Genomic DNA, 22,848 nt, shown 5'->3' with positions numbered 1-22,848 from the left:
GTAATTATACTGGCAAGTTCACCAACCATGGAAATGGCAAGTATGTTCATCGTAGTAGGTTCTGATTATTATCAACCAGACCATCGATAATTATTGTTTGATAGTTTTTTTAATGAAACGATTGACGAACGATATTAGGGGTCAATCATAGAATATTCAATGTTCATATTTAACTTCTCTTGCACCATCAAACCACAGACACTTAAGTGTAATATTTGCGGTTAAATCTAAAAAGGTCAGCATAGGGATCTACCAACTCAGAGACGTTTACATTTTTTTAAAATCTAAATGATGTATGAGGTCAGACATTTTCTAAGTATTTAAAGTGCAATTATAATAACTAAAATACTTGTATGATACCATTTACTTCACTTACCGTCCAGATAGTTAGAAACCATTGTTTCACTAAATGATGAAAATTTTCTTTTACTTCAACTTTGCACGATATGATTCAAATATGCAACAAGAAAAGCATTGATGCAAAGCATCAAAGGGCGTCCAAGCAAGAAATGCAGCAGGCGAAGATGAACTAGTAGATATATAATGACAAGATATTCTTATAAACTTTTCAATGGTTAATTGGTTTTTACCAGAATTGTATATCACTTATGAATGAACGGACGAAAGCCAGTGTTCATTATTAACTTTGATTGGCATGCTAGAGATTAGAATATTACTTGCTATTTCTTTACGATCGTGGTTATAAATAGCAACAGACATACATGTATACAATCATTTATAATCCATATGTGGAACGCATCATGATCAACACCACACTTGTGTAATTATCCCTTATTATGTTATCGCTATTAGCTAAAGGTATCTGTTCACACTTACTAACAATATGACACTGGTTATATTACCATGTTGATCATGTTGAGCATAATTGTTTATTATACAATAATTGTAATATCTTTTTTAATAAAAAAAAAATACAGATTTTATGAATATTGTTTTCTTTTCTTTTTTGTGTTTAATGTGCTATTTTAATACTGAGTTTTTTACGAATTCAATTGTCATATTGACCGACGATTATAAGTCAAAACTTAACTGGAAAAAGTCAGTAAACTATGGTTAATCTTTCAATATATAATATTGCTTATTCTTAAACCATATACATGTACATTTGTATTTTTCTTTATCATTTTTTAAAATATCAATCAATTGAATAATTCATAAAATCTAATTTGTAACTTTGAATAATTCCTCGGCATCTTTTCTAAACACGAATAACAAATTAAATAAAATGTTTCAAAGTTGATAGTGTCATATTAATACCATAAAAATGTACCATTACTCAATTATTGTACATATTTATTGTTTTTATCTCATATAGATAAAATAAAACATGCTATTGTTGTTGTTGGTTTTTTTCCGAATCGTATGTTTATGTATAATAATAATCAATAATAATAATAATCGATATCAAACATCTACTCCAAAACCGGGAGAGACCGGACAATAAACGTGTGGTACTATTCGCCGGTCACTAGTAAATCCCGGTCAAAATAGACCAGGTACCGATAGGAGTACATCCCTCTATAAATAGATTTTCGGAATATTTAGGTCATCAACTTATCATTCTATTCAGCTTTCGGATACATGTGCAACAATAACATACCATAATAACCCACTGTGTACTACAAAATGATAAATAAAAATACCTCGAAGAGCGCGATTTATTTACGGAAAAGGTTATTTCATTTGAAAAATGTTTGCATTGCGAAATTCTCCATTTCGCTATTCATTGTATATATCGCGACATTTCATTTTTAATTAATAATCAAGCACCCTCATACCGATCTGAATGATCGGCTTTTATTATGTCCGACTAAAAAGCTCGAGAAGTTGCTGTCGCCCTTTCACAAAATCTGATTTCATTCCATAAGAGGCGCCGCGCTTCGGCGCGGACGCCAATAACAGTGGCGGTGCTTCGTATTTGTAACGTTTGATATATCACACATCTTTGTGCAGCTGCCTTAACACTAACGCTTTTCAAATCAAACAAGCTCGCACGTGAGAAGATAAACAGCGGGGAGCAGACAGATAACTCTAATTTGTTATGAATTATATTATCTATTTTGTTGATGGATTTATTACACTCTAAATAAAATAAATGAAAACGTGGTTGTTTGCTATTTTGATGGGATAACACTTTTACATTTTATATCATATCTGCTGAGAAAAAATTAGCACAGCTATTCCTAAATGTAACATTGATCTATTTTATCAAAGCACAATCCGGTGCAAGCTTTTACTTCAAAGATTGAACACTGCAGATAAATGTTATGAAGTAATTCTGATTAGATTTTGAAATGAAATTTCTATTTCTTTATAATATCTTTAAGTGTAATAATGGTTTTATATTAATGGCTAAGGTTTCTATGAGATCGTGGATTTCAGCCTAACACGTGGGCCCGACACTGTTTCATCACATGTCTCAAGTGCAAGAAATCAACTATTGAGTATACTCGTTTTTGTTTTAAATCCAGCTGAAATGAATTGTTTTAACTTAGTTATTCGTTAAACTTATTCTGATCACATGAAGCAAGTACTACGCTTTCTTTAAAACGTGTATATGACATAATATAAAATATGACTAATAATATGACCTTTTAAAAAGTTCTTCTTATACAGGTATACTATAAGGAAACATGTTATTTCAATTATTATCTTTTAAACCTCAATATGATCAAGATATGCTTAAATTTTTATTTCTCATGATGCCCTGTTATAGTTTCCGAACGTAATTACATTTATAGTGATTTAGTATTTTTTATGGACGTCAAAATACTACTTTGTTTACATTTTGCTACTTTTATAACACATCATTTTACATTCAGCGCTAATATGTTCAGATGATATGCATCTAACCAATAGTGAAACCATTTTTTTCACGTTCTAAAAATCATGTTTTCTCTTTCTTAAGAAGGAAAAATATATTTGTTTCGGCATAGCGTGTCTTTAATTACTGAAACACTCTAATAAAGGACCTACATTATAATAAAGGAATCACTCTATTACTATTCATTTGACATTCATCAAACATTAAAACTAATTATGACAGAATCGGTTACACTGCACTCGTATTATCCGTTGTTTGATTTGTACAAGAGGTTAAATCATTTCCAAAATTGATAACACATGTATTTCTTAATCTCTACTCCAGTCGACATTCTACTTTGTATTCCCCTTCCAAATGTTTTGATATTAATTGAAATATTTTGTAATACATGTATATTGAATATTTATTAAAAGTAAATGGTTTTATAATTTTGACGATCTAAAGAAATGATCAGCGATTTTAAAAGTTTTAAATGATACATGTCAGAATTAAGACTTGCATTATCAGCTATTTTAAAAGTTGTAAATGATGCATGTCAGAATTAAGACTTGCATAATCAGCGATTTTAAAAGTTATAAATGTTACATGTCAGAATTAAGACTTGCATTATCAGCGATTTTAAAAGTTGTAAATGATGCATGTCAGAATTAAGACTTGCATAATCAGCGATTTTAAAAGTTGTAAATGATGCATGTCATTATTGGGACTTGCATTTGAATTGATTTCCCACTGCTTTACAATTGAGAAATATACCGCTTAATTAAGTCCATAAAATAAACATTATATAAAGGAATACAACGTTATAAGATATTTTAAATTAGGCAAAAAAGGTTTGACTTTTCAAAACACGTAATAACGTATTTTAATATAAGTGCATATGATATTCATCTTGACAGGAAAACAGATTTAGAAAATGTTATATTCTTACTGTTTTTCCATTTTCTTTAATGTTCACTAATCCTTCAATTAATCCAATCAATATGTAGCGTTTATTGTTAATACATGTATTTCAATTTTCTATTTTCACAAATTTTCTGCTTATTTACTTAATTTCCATTTTTGTTATTATTTCATATGAGTATTTCTATAAATTACAATGTTTTGACAGAATAAAGTTTATTCCATTCTTTTCAGTATTCTTTTCTGGTATATGCTTGCAATTCATATATACACTTATTTATTTTTTAACATTTTGATTGTTATTCTTGTGCAATGTTCCATTCTTATAAATTAAATTTTAAGTTATAAAAATCACAATCCGTTTTCTTAACAGGTTAATTCCTAAAATGAAAGAAACCATTAGATATTTAGCACTCTTTTTATTCCCCTTCCCGATGTTTTACTGACATAATAACAGGCGATATGAACATAAAAATCATTATTGAACATTATTGTTAATAATGCATGAACGCTGACATTCTGGTTATTTTTCCAGGTAAGTGAATATAATAGAACAAGTCTGGCAATTACACTGTAAATACGAACGACTATTTATTTTGGACAATGCAGGGGAAATAGCATTTTGTTCTGTCGGTGAGCACACATTAACAAATTATTTCCAGCAAATAATCAAAGTGTTAAGGATAACATCATTTCCCTATTTCTTCCACGTTACGTCTTTATCTTTTAGAGCATAGTTATATTCAAAATATATTGTATCGAAAGATATCTTTCCTAGTTTTGAAAGCTTAAATATAAACTATGGTCATATTTCAATAAAATACTTGCAGAAAGTACTTGAAATCTAGGTAAGTTTTACTAAAAATGTAAAATTGTACGGTTTTATTTTTATATGTATATTAAATTGTACTTTATTAAAAAAAGACATTTCCGAAGAAAGGACCCCTTTTTATAACATTTTTCGTTGATGTGAATAAATAAGTAAATGAAATGAATTATGCTACAAGAATATTTCAACAGTTCTCAACATTTCCCCTAATGCAATATATAATTTAGTATAAGCTTCTTATAACTGTGAATTTTTTTATGTATTGTATACTCATAACACATAATCTTATGTTTTAAGGCAAGAATATTAGTCAAATTAGCGCACGTGGCATAACATGTTTACAAAACTTGTAGTGCGCATTTTCATAATTTAATATTGAAACCATTACTTGTATAATTGGCTAATCTTTTGATAAATTTCAATTTCTATGTTTTCTAAGGCTGTAATTTATAATGTTAAAGCTTGATAACATGTGTTCATTAGATAAAGAAGTTCTGCATTGTCACTACAATTAAACGTTTCTCTTTTTGCAAGTAATTGTGATTCTACAATGTGTTTTCCATTAAATTTATACAGCCTTTTTGGTTCGATTGTGTAGGAAGCTATAATGTTACAGATACACCTTGAGCAAACCAGTACTGAATAAAGAGCATAGTTTCTTGCTCAAGTGTTCACTGGCTTGCTCCAGACACGCGGCTAGCGATCTTTAGATTACTTGTCCGGCGAGTAAACCACTCGACCAAGACGCCAGTATCTTTTTTTAGATAAAAAACACTTGCATTTGATTTTACCAAAAATTAATGGGAAAACATATTTCATTAGAATGTTCTTGCAGATTATTTAAAGGTTCCTCATTTCTAAAAAAGGGCCCTCATAACATCCTAGCTTGAGTTCAGAAAAGTGGCCATAACTTGATTTCCGTACGGTAAACTTTGTTTAAATTTTGCATACAGGTGTACTTTAAGGTATATATCTGACCTACGATGTCATTTTTTTAGTTCCTTATAGTGCCCATTAGGGTGGTAATACCTTAAATGCCAAAAACAATATGCACCAGTCCTGCCAGGAAAATCTACATGAACGTCACAAAACAGTCCTTAGGCTATATGTCGGTTATCTTATTAACCCATTTGTGCTTATCTTTAGGTACAGATGTTACAGTATCAAGATAACATACGTCTTTCTTCAGGCAACATGCTGCAGAAATTATTTTGCATTTTGCTGACTGTGAAATCCTTGCACATGATGTAACAAGAACATTCTACTTAATACTTAATTCAATAATATTTCTTAAAGCTTTCGTTTGCCAATTATGTCCTAGAAATGTTTTTTTTTTATATTTATTTCTCAAGAGGTTTTCATTTTGGTGTCCTGTTATAGTTTCCAAAATTTAAAAAACCCGAATCAAAGTTTTCTTCTGATATGTTTTGGCAATAAGTAAAATAACAGTGATTAAGTATTTTGAATGGCAGTCAAAATACTACTTTCTGCACGTTTTGCTTGATATATGCTAAATAATTTTACATTCAGTGGTACTTTCTTCTTGTGATACGCATCTAACATAATCCCTCTCAAATCATGAATGAAATGTTATAAAACTCGTAATTGCGCCAATTACTTATGAAGGAACAATGTATTCCTTTCTAATATATAATGTGTATTTTAAAAACTTTTTTTAAAGAATAGTAAATGTAACAGACTCACATAGCAATTTGAATGAAATGATGTTGACAGTACTAGATTGACTTTGATCATTATAAAGGAATACGTGTCTTACTATACAAAAGATTGCATGTTAATTGTTCAAAGTTAGATTCAATCTTTGGTAATCTTTCCTGTTTGAAATACGCAAAATACACTTCAGGTATAATTATTGTGAATCTATACGGAATGAAAATTAAAAAAAAACACGAATATAAAAATTATGAGCAAGAACAATTTCATTTTTCCTTTAACAATCTTCATAAATGTACTTCTTCATTTAAAAACCGAATTCAAAAAAAGAAAAACAACACAGAGTTAACTCGAACAAAAATTGCAAATATTGTTTAACAGCGCTACCGACTGTTCACATTAATATGTATTCGTAAATTTGAAATTTTTAAATTTAAAAAAAAATCTAATTATGATTTGTAAACAATTGTATATTAAACAGTATGTAATATACGAGTATAACAATTTATCAAAAAACTAATTCGCATTATCACGAAACTAATGCGCAATCTTCAGTATAATAAAGCTATTTTAAAATAAACGATATAACACTAGTTTGTCATATTAAGTAAACCCCAGAAAAAAATGAGCCAATCAACGAGCACATGCTCTAGACAGACAGAGAGTGCACGTAAGTTATACCTGCATTTCTGTTAATGCACTGTGCCTGTATTGGTGTACGATTTAACTCTGACACGTTTTCATAAAAATGTCTCCAAACTATAATACAAGACTTAATGTATTGAACTCGTTGAATAAAACAATATTATGCCCGCCAGAGGTTCACATAATATGATTTTATTCAACTCGTTCGATAAATTTAGTATTAAATCTACACTCATTCAATATCCTCTATATCTCGTGAGTCTAAGACAAATCAATCTTAAACATTTATGTCTTTAAGAGACGTGTAAGCTATCTTTGTATCTCTTTAAATTCATAATCTTTTGTACAAGAACAATCATCAAAACATGCAATAAAAGTTTACAAGACTACCATTAAATTTAATCATATTTTTGGACGTATTTCAAATTTGTTTCAGGCACAAATTAACTTATCATAGCTTAGAATGCGCACATGCCCTAAATATTTTCCCACCTGTATTCTATCTGCCATATAAATTATCACAAATCGGTTCATTGAATACGTACCAAAACATAATTATCCTATTTCTGGTTTGTTGTTATCTAAAATTTTGTTACTATAATGCACGCACTTCCCTTTCTGATTCGTGTTATGCTTGGATAATACTACTATAAAATATTTACTGATAACATATTGATAAATTAAGCAATTTAGGTTTCTAAGTCAATGAATTGTTGATATTTTCTTTTAGTGTAAACTAACCGAAATTGAATAACCGAAAATTTGTAATAATTAATTTTTTTTTACAATTTTGTTTCCGGAAATCCTAGATTCAAAATTTACAGGAAAGTAAGAAAGAAAAAATGTAATCTTATATTGTTTAATGCAGTTGATACGGCTCACTTGAAAATAGATGACGCTTAAAACATCACATCTGATCGCGCAGATCAACTCTTGGTGCATAAAGATAAAGAAAGTATGTCCTATAATTGTGTTGAAATTTCACAAGAAATGGTGCGCCTAAAGTCTCCACAAATCATTAAAGAACAGTGACCGCGGAGCTGGGTTCCATTTACCTCAAGAATATCGTGACCCCCGTAAAACCTTCAAGCCATTGATAAAGGACGCTGAACAGAACAAACAGAAAGCACGCATCTCCAGGAATGAATATTTTATAAACAGAATACAATGTTTTAGTGTTCGTTTATGGCCAGCTATGTGAACCAACGCTCACACATAATAAGGAATGTCAAGAGAGTCTGGGCATAAGATTATTAGCATAGACTATAAATGGTCTATGCGGACAACTTTCAGATAATGCCTGTTTAGAAATTATTTATCGAATATGATAAAGTTCTTTTGTCCGAAACCTGATCATCTAAGCAAACATGTTATTTTGTTGATATAGATGAATTTGTTAGTGAAATTTATTTGGCACTAAGACAATTAATACTAAGAAAGGGCGTTAAATTGGTTTTTTATCAGTTTATTTTATAGAGAGAATCTCAGTAAATATACAGAGGTTATTGAAAAAGATCAAAACGGTATATTATGGATTAAATTATCAAATTTTTTATTTGATTTTAATGGAAATGTATACATATGTCTTGCTTATATACCATCATTTACGTCTATAAGGAAAATAGAGATATGTTTTGAAAAATATGTTTTTTATTTTATTTGGAAACTTAAATTGTAGAATTTTAAATACAGTCGAGCCTCTGAATTGTGACATGTATATTAATATGTATGGTCAGTTATCTGAGTGTATTCACATCCTTACACGTGCTTGACACGTGTTTGTATCAGTAAACATCTTACATAATAGGTTATGATCGAATGTATAGAAGAATTAACATTCCATTCTCTTAATGAGTGCTGTATATTATTTTTCAGACCAAAAGATATATGTCCTGTAACCTCTTTTGAAATATATAGTCTAAACAGAGTTTTTCAAATATTTGAAATTAGAACGTTACCTGAATTAATGCAAAATATCAAATTTAAAATAGTATTAACAAGATGTCGACTTTCATCTCATGGCTCTCATAACAAAATATCCCATGAAACGAACGAATATGTTCCAAATGTAATATGAATTCAACAGATAACAAGCATCATTTTACCCAATTGTGACAAAATCCAATGACCCTGTTTCAGTTCTTATTTTGGTCATTGGCATAGAAAAGAGAAGCTGCACATCCTACTACATGTCCAGTTAATTTAGTACTTTCTTAAGAAATCTGCAAGTTATTTTGTGACAATTTGTATTCATTTTCGATTACCTATAGTGTCTAGAATTGAAATGGTAACCATGTTTCAGTACCGAAAAATGTTTATTTTACATGTAAAATGATTCTTTATCGCAGTATTTTCAAAACATCAGCTTTGAGCATAATATGTTTATAAAATTATATAATTTAACCAGTATTTATAGAATGTACCATGCTATCATTGAATTGTATAGACTATTATATTAAAACCTACAAATGTATGCAATTGTGTACGTTCAAAACATGCAAACTTAGTTTTTAGTTGGAAATGGAGGTCTGAAATTAGTTATTTTTGACATGAAGAACTTAACTTAAAACTACAAGATGAGAACAATAAAACAAGTAAGTTGCAATGGAAACGAAAACAATTGTGAAAATTGTAAACTCGGTTAAAATTAAGATTTGTGTTTTATTATGAGACGGCGGAAAGCGCAACATCTTTCATGTCAACTAGCGCCGGTTAAAGAAATTTTAATTCTTAGACACAAACGTTTTGTAATCCCAAGGGACAACACATACGATAGCTCGTATATAACAACTGAGATATAATGTGGCAAAACCGGTATTATCTATCACGAATCAATGACTTAACTAAGAAAAAATGTGCAATGATTTAGCACAAATTAATGTTAGAACAAAGGATCTCTTTGTACTTACTCGTATGTGACGACAGTTTCGCCATTTGCGAGCACGTAATGCTTGCCACCTCCGTTCATTTTTTCTTTACACTGCTCTTCCTCTCCATCCAAGGGCTGCAACTCTGAAATCATTAAAACGCATGGTTATGTTTCTTTTTATACCCTTAATAATCTTATCTTTAGCGCGTTTTACTTCGTAAGTACTGAAGTCTCGATAGTTGTGACAAACAGAAAGACCAATGCTATGTCTCGAAGACAATATCTGATAGAAAGAATGAACCAAATACAATACCTCTTAGAACCTCAATTATAATCCATATCACAGATATTTTGAAATGCAATTTACCTTTTGATTATCCTAAATCAAAATAGCTTAAATTATCTGAAATAATGTACATACAATTAAACTCCCCCCTCAAGAAATAACCATTTAAATACGTTTAAAAAAAGAAGAAGAAAAATGAATTATAAACATGTACCCAAATGCAAATATTATTTTACTATGTTCAATAGTTCTGTAGTATAAGTTAATTAAATCTCAAGAACAAGAGGATACACATATATTATTAACATTTCTAAAATACCAGATTTATTATGTCAAATTAAAGAATTAACAAAAATAGGATTCATCCTCCTTTGAAAATCAGATTTTTCAACTACAAATAAGTAATTTTTGGCTGAAACACATAAAATATCAACATCTTAAAAAAGTAAAGCATAAATAATAAAAATAGTAAATAAACTAAATTCACTTTACATTTCTACAGTAAACAATAAAAACTGCACCTTTTGCCTTAACTAAAATCCGTCTTAAAACTCCGTTACCCATTTTGAAATAAAGCTGGTTTAGCAAGAATTTACCCAGCAAATTGGACAGTTATGTTGTCTACAAATGGTAATAATAGCGATATAAAATCGACTTTGGCAAAGGTTCAACGCAGACAGAGGATGTCGTATAGGGAGGTGGTTAGGAAAACATAGTTTCCTGTCTTCTTATCCTATATTTCAATTTAAATTACATGTATTATGTAAAATAAACGAGGCATTTTGATGTAAGCTTTCAGAAATCTGCAGGACAATTGCGTGATGAATAAGACAGTAAACCACAAGAGACTGCGATGTTTGTTTTATATTTTATTTATGACATTCATATATAAATATAATGACGAGAACAACTTTTGTTTGGTACAGACAGCATTATCTAAGCAGTATTAAATGTAAAATTAAAGAAATAAAACAGTATTTTAAAAAAAGAATGAAAGAAAATTGAAATTTTGGAAATGGATAAGATCATTTATAAGTACAAAATTATATGCATATCAAAATTTGATGATCTCTTATAAACCATTTGTATCATTTTCTTTCGTACATTATCTTCGACTTTGTTTGATGATTTTTGTCATTTTAATACACTGTTTTTATTACTGTAATTGTAAATATCTTATATTTTTCTAATACAAGTATAATTAAATTTCATTTAACATCTAAGTTTAATTACACAATCAAAATCAGCAACTGGTTAATTCATGTAAAATTTTGAGTATCAGCGTCGATTATACGCTGAAAATAAATCGAAAACTCAATGAACTATTGACACATTATCATTATATAATCAATCTATTGAAACATCAAACAATACTAACTTTAACATTTCTTTATATTTGGCCTTTGCAATCAAGATCTGTAGAGATTTATAGAAGAAGTTTTAATCAAGTCTAGTAAGATTTTCTAAGCAACTGCTTGCTCTCCTAGTGCTGCTTCTGTCAGCCTACTTTATTGAATAACCGGACAATCTTTTCAAGGTTTAATTACATATCAACCTTTATGACAAGTCCAATGACATAGGTTAATAAACACATTGGCCGTAGGAATTTCAAAAGGACTTTGATCTTTCTAATGCTGAATACATGTACTGATTAAACTAATTATGGAAACATTTAAAATGAATTTTTTTTTCAGTTGTATTATTTCACTTCTGCATCTATTTCCTAATCAACAATCAAATAAATAAATAATAGATGAATAATAAATAAATAATAATAAATAAATAAATAAATAAATAGATAAAAAATATTACAAAAATAAATAAATTGAAAAATAAATAGTAACAATTAATAATTAAATGAATACATAATTACATTAATTAATTAATTAATTAATTAAAAAGTAAATTGCTTATAATATAATAATCAATCAAATCAAAATACATGTACTGATTATATCAACATAAAGTATATGAATACTTCATTTAGAGAGTTGCGATGAACAAAACACTAAATAGAACAACAAAAATGATTTTATTAGACCCTTTCATTTTATAGAAACATTGACATATCTAAATATATTACTCAGAAAAATAATATGGTGAGAATTCTCCTAGATCAGCTGACCCGATTGCAGAACAATGTGAAAAGATTCCTGTTCGTTTATTTTAATTAAGATACAATCTCTGTCAAGACATAAAATATTTACCTGTCGTGTTGATGCTTACTGACACGTAGGTAGAGATAGGTAAACCTCAGACACGCAAGTAGTGGTTTTTAATTTTCAAAACATTGGTTAAAACTTTCCGTCTAAGAGACTCTTATTACAAATGAACAGATATGTCTCTTTAACTTTGCTATGTTATAGAAAGCAAAAAGAAAAAAAAGGGAATAAAAAAACATAACTTACTTTAGCTGATACGCTCTTATGATACTCTAATACGTTTATATAAATGTCAAAGAAATATCTCCATTACAGCCCAGCATGTCGTCCGGAAGTCTTAATTACGCTGAAGTCCAGAGCTTTTAAGCAGTATATACTATTACGCTAGAGTCCAGAACTACATGAAAGAATACGAGTGCAAGATCCGTGATTGTTATACTGTCTTCATCAGAATAATCGAATCAGAATTTATAAATAAATATCTAAACAAGATTTACAATCTTCGAAGAAACTAAAGGGAAAATGTGCGACATAATATTCAAGTGTTTGTAATAAGTTTAATCTTTCAGACGTATTCTTCTAACACTGATTTCGATTTCGATATTGCAACTTCTATCGTTTGTCACGCATCACTGAGAGCTGACCCTAAATCTGACTTTTTTGTAATTGATTTACCCTGATTAAAATTTTGAACAACCCGTTTTAACAATATGGGATTACACAATCAAAATACAGAAATGAAAGGATGCGCAGTAAGCCTACGCATTATACTGGTGGCAAGGACTTGTCACTTTTGGCCATATCAGATTAAGGACTAGCATTTTCAAAGTTTTGCCTATATTCCGTCTTTTTTTGGTTACATGACGAAATGTTACTTATGTTATCTTTTAGGACTAAAGGTATGAATTGTATAAATCGAATTGTATTGTAGAGTTATCATAAAGAATCAATATGTTGACAGGTAAACCATAGTTCTATGGACGTTTATGCTTTTGATGGTCATTATTTAACTAGTAGTTATACAGCTGAGGTTATTCAAATTCATAATAAAGTTTTAATTTTTCATTTAGAGGAGCATTAACTTGAACAAACAAAAAGGATTTAAGTTAATCGTTGATATAATGTTCAGCTTGTTTCTTACAGATTTCGTGAATTTTTTATGGGAGAAGGTAAAATAGGGAAAACGGAATCCCTAAAGACCACCCAACAGGACAAAACTGTAAATGTTGCAGGTTTGTTTTGATTAAGCCTGCTCATGGAAGTACTAGAAAGTGCAAATTACCGTCCATCCCCCCTAGCACCGACTTTTAAACATGAAAATTACATTTTATTGTCATTCCGCTTGATGTAATTGTTCTATAAGAGGAGATGACATTGCGGCAAAAACTATTCTAGCAATATTTGCCACTAGAATTTTTATGTAACATCGTGTATTTTTTTAAGTGATTTGGGTTATTCTGCAATTTCCGGAATAAAAACATAAAGTACGATTTTTTTTCAGTTTTTAAGGTAAAAGTCTGTTGTGAAGACTAAATAAAAAACAGTCTCGATAGTCGATAATCGATTTTTACGAGCTTTCTTTTGAAATTCTGCTTAATTCCTCATTGCAGCCTGATACATACTTAGAGTCCCTCTCTCTCTATTTTTGTATAACATTTTTGATCGCTTCCGCTGCGTCAGTAAAATAATGCAATAGTCATTTTCGTCAATATGTTGCATTTTGTTATATAACAACATACTACCAAGTTTTTCCATTTAAATGCATCCACAGTATGAACAAGTATGACGTAACTTGCGCTTATTCTAAACCAAATTAAAGCGCCTGAAACTGTGTTTGAAAGTCAGACTTTTAAATTACAGTTTCTATAGACACTTTCTACTTAATGTCTAATCGCGTTGTCTTAGAAAATTGAAATTTGTCTTGTGAAAGACATTGCTCGCGGCGTGAAGCAATTACATGAAGACATTTGAATTGACAATTTTGGAACAAGTAAGACGTGTCTCCAAGAGATAGTTTCATTACAGGTCTGGACAATTTTCTTGAATGGGAAGCTTTATTGTGCAGATTAACTGTTTTATGGCTATTGACTCAGACAAAAGGTTTTATCCTGTTGTGAAAACTTTGATTATATTATCTATCTGGTGTCGCAATATAATAACAATAGAAAATGTAGAATGATTCCCGTGAAGTAACCCGTGAAGTAATGAAACTAATTGATGTTATTAAGATGTACACGCTGTTAAAGGGTGACTGAAACTCACACCTCTTGCAAACACCTCTTTAATAAATAGTCTAAGAGAGTAATTTTATGTAATAAAATTAATAACGATTATATTGTGAAACAAAAAGAAAAGTGAATTCAACTCTTATGATTTGGTATATTATATGCAACTAAATTGAAAGTTGACAATATTATATTGGCTGTTGACAATATTATCATGGCTATTTGAACCACCTATTCGCAGTTCTTCGATATCATTAAACAGTTAAGTTATAATCCTGTTTATTTTTTTAATGCGTTTATTTAAGGTCGCCGCCGGAAAACCCATATGGGCGACCGTACACTCAAGTCGGGCCACCCTAGAGCGTCCCGCCGATTTTTTTCGTCGATTTTTTCCCCAGCTTTTATTGGTGGAGGAAGACCCAAGGTGCCCCTCCGGGCATTATTTCAGGCACGAGCGGGCACCTGGGTAGAACCACCGGCCTTCCGTAAGCCAGCTGGATGGCTTCCTCACATGAAAGATTTATTATTATATCAAATACAGTATTTATGCCTGTTAGAATTATATTTTACCGACTTACGTATTAATGGACAATTGTTGGGATTTTCGAATGTTTTTTTCTGGTTTTATATCATAAATCTGATGCTCAAAAGATTTATCAATATTGTAGGTTCAAAAAGCATTACAATGTATTTGTAATGATATTACCGAATTTAACATTTTATAAAAATAAAGGGAGTTAATCAGAAATTTATTTTCGATAAAGTTTAAACAATTTTTTTAAATAAAAAATGAAATTACGTTTGATTATAATGTATATAAACATTTGCTGTACATATTTAACGTATTCTTGGATGTTTGGAAATTGTTTTAGAAGAATAATTATATACATATATAAATATTCACTTGACTGTATGTTAGATCCTTAATTCGTCACCCAATAACACCGGCGGATTGAAGATAATTAAGCTTACCAAGTGTTCCTTGTACCTAAGAAATATTCAATCGTGCGCTTTTTGTATACATATGATGAATTACATGACATTATATTACATGACGCCTTACATGTTATGTAATGTTTGTACAATGGTTAAACGATATGCAATGAATATTTGTTACATTTAATTGGATTGATATATTTCAATTGGTATCCCTTTAACATATAAATAACAGTTACTCAAATAATTAGAAATTAATCGAGAAATTATACTTTATGTTGAACAGTTTGTGCCATAGTCTAAGACTATATTGGTACGAAATGGCATAAATATATTTATTACATTTAATTGAATTAATTTCAATTAAGTACTCACAAGCTTTTGATATCTATATTGGTACGAAATGGCATAAATATATTTGTTACATTTAATTGAATTAATTTCAATTAAGTACTCACAAGCTTTTGATATCCCTTTTACATACACGAGTACACAGCAGAAACTCAAAATTATTCTTTCAATTATTTTCTTGAACTAAAAATCAAGAACTGATGTTGGAAAGTCCGTGTCCTAGTCTAAGAAAATATTGGTGCGAATGATGATGTTAATTAGGTAATAGGTATACATATTGAGGTCAATTCCATAATATGTTATAATCGTATTTTTTTAATTATAAGGTATAAAAGTAAGCTTGTTCTTTTGTTTCTAATAAAAAATGATGGAGTATTTTTCCATAGAATTAATTGTCACGCATTCAATTAAAAATATCTGATGTCAACAAGTATGTCTTCTATATTTTCAGTCATATGAAATGATATTTTGAATATGTGAAGTTAAAAGTATGAAGTAAAAAAATGATCAAACTTTAAAGTATTTTAAATACTTCAAGGTGTTTTTGAATTCTTAGACAATAGAGTAATGCATATACTCACACCATCGTGAATTCCCTATCTGGATCTTTTATATAGGAGACCTTAAAAGTGTTATAAAGGGATTTTACAAAAGCGCAGAAAGACAATGCGGATATTAAAAAAATCCCAAAAGGGTTATTTTCTGAAAGCGATTTGTTTTGTTAATCTGTGTTTTTGTTTTGTCTTATCGTGCCCAGAGCCTTTGAATAAATCGAAACGGCGAACCAACCATGGTCCTTACAGAACTCCGTATTTATCTTTTGCAATAGAGAGATGTCATTCAAAAAGGTTATACTTTAAATCAGTAAATATTCTAGACAGATCTAAAGACTGATCATTAAAACTGAGTGTACTTAAGAGACCAAGAGTAATTTATACCAAATGATGTTAAAGTACTTTCTATATTCAAATAATGAATTGGAATTTAAAAGTACGGTTTCAGTCTCATCCGGTTTTGACAATGTTGAAAACTTATCGCTTACATTTCATTTCCCTTTGCTATCGTGTACATCACATACAACTAAACTGTTCAAAACTATTTGCTTTAATAGCTTTTGCTTCTTTAAACCATTGCTAATTATTTTGATAAAAGCGAGCTACTAAATTCAAAATGTCACCAATTTTGTGTTTAAATGTTTAATTCTGCTTAAGCCGGTGCTATGGTGCATGGACAGTAACTCGAAGTGCGCCGTAAAACAATGAAAAAAGAAAAATAATCCAGATATACCATGTACATGTTAATAAAACAGATTATAGATCATCTAAAATTTACTACCATATATCAAATAATTTAGTAGAATAAATCAGATATTAAATATTTCATTTAAAACTTAGAAAAATTAAAAACAGTTATAAAGATGGTCGTTAAATAATCGTTTAACATATTTTCCCGTACAATTCGCGCCAATCACTTCAAACATAAAAGAGATATGTCCACGTTTATTTGTCAACGACAGTCCAATATTGAACGATCATCTGAAGCAGGTAATTAAAGGCAAGAATCTATTAGACTTGTTAATTACATTTCTACTTGGACAGACGATATTGAAGCTGTTTGTCATTAATTTCTCATCACTTTGTCTAACAAATAACAAGAACTCGCGCACGTAGCATTGCCTTTGGTGTGATACATTTATTATCCGAGCTATTTAAAGTCATCGCATTCAAGTTTATCTTATGCTGCTTTTCGTTGAAACTGTTTTATGGCAATCTTTTTTTATACTTTTGAGGAGCAAGGACTTTCTGCTTTTCTAAAGGTTAAATATTCATTTTTTTAAAAAAGTGCGGGAAACGTCCAACAAAAAAAATACTGTATTCTTGTACTTATGTCACAAATATTTATTTGTACATAAATTATAATTGAAATACACGTATAATCAAAGAGAAGTTATTAAATAATTTTGAAACTTTTGTGTGTCTAGTACATTTTATTTACGAAACGTACATACATGGGAAATTCATAGCAAAATAGTGTGTCTATGGGGCATGTTCCAGACTTCCAAACATTGGCTTACATAGTAGTTTAGTTTTTAATTTAAAGTATTTCTCCTTCAACGACATAATATGAGTTCCTTAATCAAGACAAAACATGTGTTATATTTTAATTATGATTTTGATTTTCAGTTATGTTTAAAACATATATTGTATAATTATCCATCAAATAAACATCTGATTGTGCAAGTTTTTCGGTCAATTTTATGCCATCAAATTTTTTTTAGTATCGCATCGGGAATAGACAAAGACATTGATGGGAGCAATTAAATGATAACGTGTTGTTTCCAGTAGAGTTATATTAACAAAATTGACTATTCCATAACTGTCTTAGAAGCTTCCTCTTGAAGTTTCCCGATAATTTATGAGGAAGAAGATTTAATTGTTAAGAAATTAGGTCATTTTTTCAGCTGCCATTCTTTCCTACAGTCTTTGAGGGCAGCATGCGATTGTATTTGTGTTTTAGAGAGTATTGTTAGATAAATAAGATGTGATTTCTTGTGGTTTCTATGAATAACATAAACAATATAGTATAAATACACATTGCATCAGGGACAAATATAAAATCTACACAGTAGAACAGAAAATTTAAGGCCATAATTATATTCGCACTTTTTCTTTAAACTAAACTTTGAATTTGTAACAGAAAAACAAATCAGATGGAAAAGAAAATGTAATACTTTCTTGATTGATTTTATGAGAAACCAACTCAGAATATGTCATATGGCCCGGAACAGGAAATATGATTTTGGCTAACTGCGGTTGTTACAGATCAGGAGTCAAAACCATCTCACCTTAGAGATGCATAGACTCCAGTAATTCGAAACCATTATATCATACTTTGTCGTTTATTCTTAATTGAGGAGTTGGGAAAGGGGCATTGTCAATGTCAAACTGTTCAGATCATTTGGTTTTAAATAATTAATTACTTACTAAGTAGCAATTTTTGTACAGGTAAGTCAGGTTGACTAAACAGTACTGATCTTATTCCAGAAGTTAGTAAAATGTTTTTAACAAATGCTATTTAGAAAACTGTATAAATATTGGAAATGAATACAGTGATCTTAGAAAATTACACGTCATTGGCATAATAAACTTATTGTTTTTGTTTTAAAATACAAAACATTCTTAAATTCATTACTTCATCGTCCTCAAAACAAAGTCATTTGCATATCTTTTTCAACATTCTAGTACATTGTTTACTTCTTATTTTTATATCAAAACTTTGTCTACGCAGTTTTGTAGAATCATCTTAATGCATGCATGTATATGTGAATATATATCAATTAAGAATTATTAGATAAGCAATAATTATTGTTCTTCAAAATATGTTTATGTAATGTCAGCGTACGGTGCTATACTTTATGTGAGTAACAGACGTCATAATCTTTATCCCGCCAGTCTCGCGAAAGAATAAAAATTATCAAAATGGCGGTGGCTTAGTACTTATTCTTTAGATATCAGCAATACTTAAAAAAACTTGAATTTCTCTTTTATATGGATGATTTCATTAGGAAATGTTCTAAAATTGTATTTTAAACAAGCAGATAAAAATATATTCGTTCCTTTTGGTTTGGGTCAAAAACAGTTTAAATAACTGTAAACAATAAACGACAAAAACACATAAAATTGGATGAATCATAAAACTAATCCGTTGATATATTAATTGCTTGAGATAATTAATCTTGCATCAAAAGAAATGCATGGTGCATTTTCGTTTCCGGTTAATTAAAGAGAAAGAAAACCAAAAACGCGAGTTCACAACGATGAACGATAATTTAAAGAAAAAGAAAAATTGTCACGCTATGATGACGTCAAATAAAACACAAGTTCATCGAAGTCGTCATTCTATCAAATTTCTATCCTTACAGACACAATTTATTCATGGTTTTCACTCGTGTGTGCATGTCAGTTTGCAGTTAATCACTTAAGTCGTATTGCTTATCATCAAATAAATCCAATTTCGTCGCTAAGAAGTTTGGTTTAACACGATAAATATGGGCAATGATAGATCACATTTCTATCATTGTTTTTCATAAAGCCAACTTAGCAATCTAGTTCCACTGCGTAGTTATACGACAATGCTCGTAATAGATATGATGTCATTAAACCAAATGACGTCGTGAAAATTACTTATTACTTAATAACATAACTCATTACTAACTCATAACACTTATTCTTAATTTTATACACAAAGCTACGTATAGAATAGATTCATACACAAAGATACGTATCGAATACTTTCAAACACAAAGCAACAAATCGAATAGTTTCATACACAAAGCTACGTATCGAATTGTTTCATACACAAAGCTACGTATCGAATTGTTTCATACACAAAGCTACGTATCGAACTGGTTCATACACAAAGCTACGTATTGGATAGTTTTTTTTAAATGTAAATGTATTTCATGATACCGCTTTCTATCATACAGTTGCTATGGAATCCTTTAAGACCGCCTAACAAGACAAAATTGAAAATTCAGCAGACTTGGTTTGATTGGGGCCCCTGACACCGGCTTAAACAGTATTCGACATACATTTATGAGAACTGCGTCATATAGAATTTAGGGTCATGCGCAGATTTGTTCATATGGCATGGATGACGGAAATTTCGTGTCATTCCTCACAACATGCATACGGAGGAATAAACTATCTTTGTTAACAGATATATTGTTAATCACTGTTTATGTTGATTGAGAAAAAAATCAAAGCACACACAAACGATAACATGTATTAAAATTACATTTGTTCGCCTATTATTTTGAAAGCAAATATTAAACAGTTATCATGAATAATATCTATCACAAATATAAGCGAAGGCACGTTTTCTTTACGAAAACAAGATAAATATTTATTACTCCCTGTAGTATTTTTTGATATTTTATTCCTCTGAGGTTTTGTAAAGTACACCTTGTATGTAGGTTACATCCAATTAGAAGTTGCATTAAACAATCACGTGCTCAAGGATAAGGATCAGAGATATGATAAAATTGATAATTATCAATAACATTTATGATCAAAGGGATTTAATATGTTGTTACGATGGCAAAAGTAATTTAATTCTCTTTCTACTTGATATTAGTCTGTTTTCCGAAAAAGAAACATTTTTTTCTTCCTGATATTATCACGCACCAAACAATAATTTATTGCAAATAATGACGTCATATAAAAAGGAATAATCCGAAGTTTTAAAAGATCTAAAGCACAGTTTATCATGTGAACTGTAGTAAGTTTTGTGTACTGAATCAGAATATGTTGGACGACCCGTGTTCAGATGTGTTTTGCGTCGTTTTTCCGTTGTCGGATTAACGACGCTTACTCAATACAAGCACTGGTATATATGAACCAAAATAGATACAATTACTTTTAAGTCTTGATTCTAATTCAACAATTTAAAGTGATTTTTGTCACTTACAAAAGACACAAAATATATCCTTTTCAGCACGCACACAAATGTACACTAACACACGCACACTATTAAGGATATTGAATAATTTAAGCTTCAGTAAGTTTAGTAATGAACCTACTCGAATATTATATTCAATTTACCACACATCCAAAATAAAGACTGTTTAAAGTGAAAAAGAAACATTTTTCATTGACTCGCATATAAATAATAAAACACTAACAGTGTTTGTATTACGCAAATGACGTCACGTCAAGATATATGCACAACCGTACAATACCATTTTTACGGAGTCGAAAACGGCACGGGCATGTGATAAATCAGTATTTCTTTTTGGTTAGTATTTCGGTTAATAAAGTTACAGTGATATTATGCCCATCAAGGTAAAGAAAGTCAGTGAACAGGTAAAACATGAAAATAACTAGTACAAGCAAATCAATAACGTAACTTGACACCTTACACATAACGTATCATTCTCAAGTTAGCAAAGTAGATAGAAAATAGTTTGCTATTTTCGAAATTTACCATAAACAACTATGCAAGATCAAATAAAATCAAATTGCTTCGGAGATGACTTTGTTAACTACTTGAAAATACAAGTACAGCAATCGAACGCTAGTACTGAGTATCACTACATTATACTGCAGTTTAAAGGAACTCAACTGAGGGCCACAAACCTAAAAACATAAAATTTAAATTTCTTACATACTTAAAACAGATATAAATCCGTAAGATTATTAAAGAATTTACTCAGAAATAAATTGAACATCGTAACTTTACGCAATTCTTATAGTCCGATTTGAGAGAACGCTTTTCAATTTGAGTCATTTTTTCACAATTAGAATAATTATTCTAGAAAAAGAAAATGAGCGAACAATCTAAAATTTTGCAGACAAGTTATTATCAAATGGAACATCATTCTCGAAAAACTATTTCTAGTCCCGACATGTAAAAAAAAACCGTCAGTGGAGTCCCTTTAATAAATTTCATATATTAATAATCTCGGTATAGAAAGAAATGAGTGATACTTTATGCTGTATTTTTATTTTATGTTCATTAGTATAGATAACTGTTTATAGTGTATAAAACTATATGTCTGCTTCATTTTTTTTGTTCGAGTCTTTGAATAAATAACCCTTCAAAATACCTGAAAGAAATAAGTTTGTATATTTTCTAAATAACGTTTGTGCATGAACGAGATCATTACTCAATTGTTATAACCTACTCACTATGCTTATTTATTCTATTTACAATATTTATAATTATATATTAAATAGCAAAGACATTTTCTATGCTTAAAGCAGCATTTCTCCAGATTCATGATATTATTTAAAAAAATTGAAAATGTATTTAAAAGTATAATATTGTGAAGTTACCAAAAGGAAGCAATGGCACTTACAACCCATGTTAATTACCAAAAAGAGGTTACAATGTGCAAAAATAACCCTTATAGCGTTAGTAACGAAGTAGAAATATTGTTATAAATACTGAAAATTTAGTCATTAATCGCACAAAACATGTAAATTATTACTTGAATCTTGATGTATGTACATATTTCTCAAGTTTGATTTTATTGACATACTTTGATTCATCTGGAGGCTTGCTGCTGATAAACGACCATAATACCATGGATTCACAAATAACTTAAAACTCAAACTAAAAGCTG

At 29.7% G+C, this 22,848-nt stretch overlaps 1 protein-coding gene across 2 annotated transcripts in view; it reads right to left on the bottom strand.

The window, feature by feature from the left end:
- LOC132749637 (neprilysin-4-like) overlaps positions 1 to 22,848 on the bottom strand; it is a gene marked incomplete at its 3' end in the record, with an annotated part of 88,223 nt that overhangs the window by 44,225 nt on the left and 21,150 nt on the right. For both annotated transcript variants that reach the window (XM_060739494.1, XM_060739486.1), the window contains 1 exon segment: positions 9,803 to 9,905. In XM_060739494.1, the coding sequence (XP_060595477.1) occupies positions 9,803 to 9,861 (59 nt within the window).

The sequence above is a fragment of the Ruditapes philippinarum genome, unplaced genomic scaffold (genome assembly GCF_026571515.1).
Source record: "Ruditapes philippinarum isolate M1 unplaced genomic scaffold, ASM2657151v2 ctg1793_1_1_1_1, whole genome shotgun sequence".
Taxonomy (NCBI): Eukaryota; Metazoa; Mollusca; class Bivalvia; order Venerida; family Veneridae; genus Ruditapes; species Ruditapes philippinarum.
The sequence above is the reverse complement of the archived record's forward strand: the minus strand, read 5'-3'. Positions and strand labels throughout refer to the sequence as shown.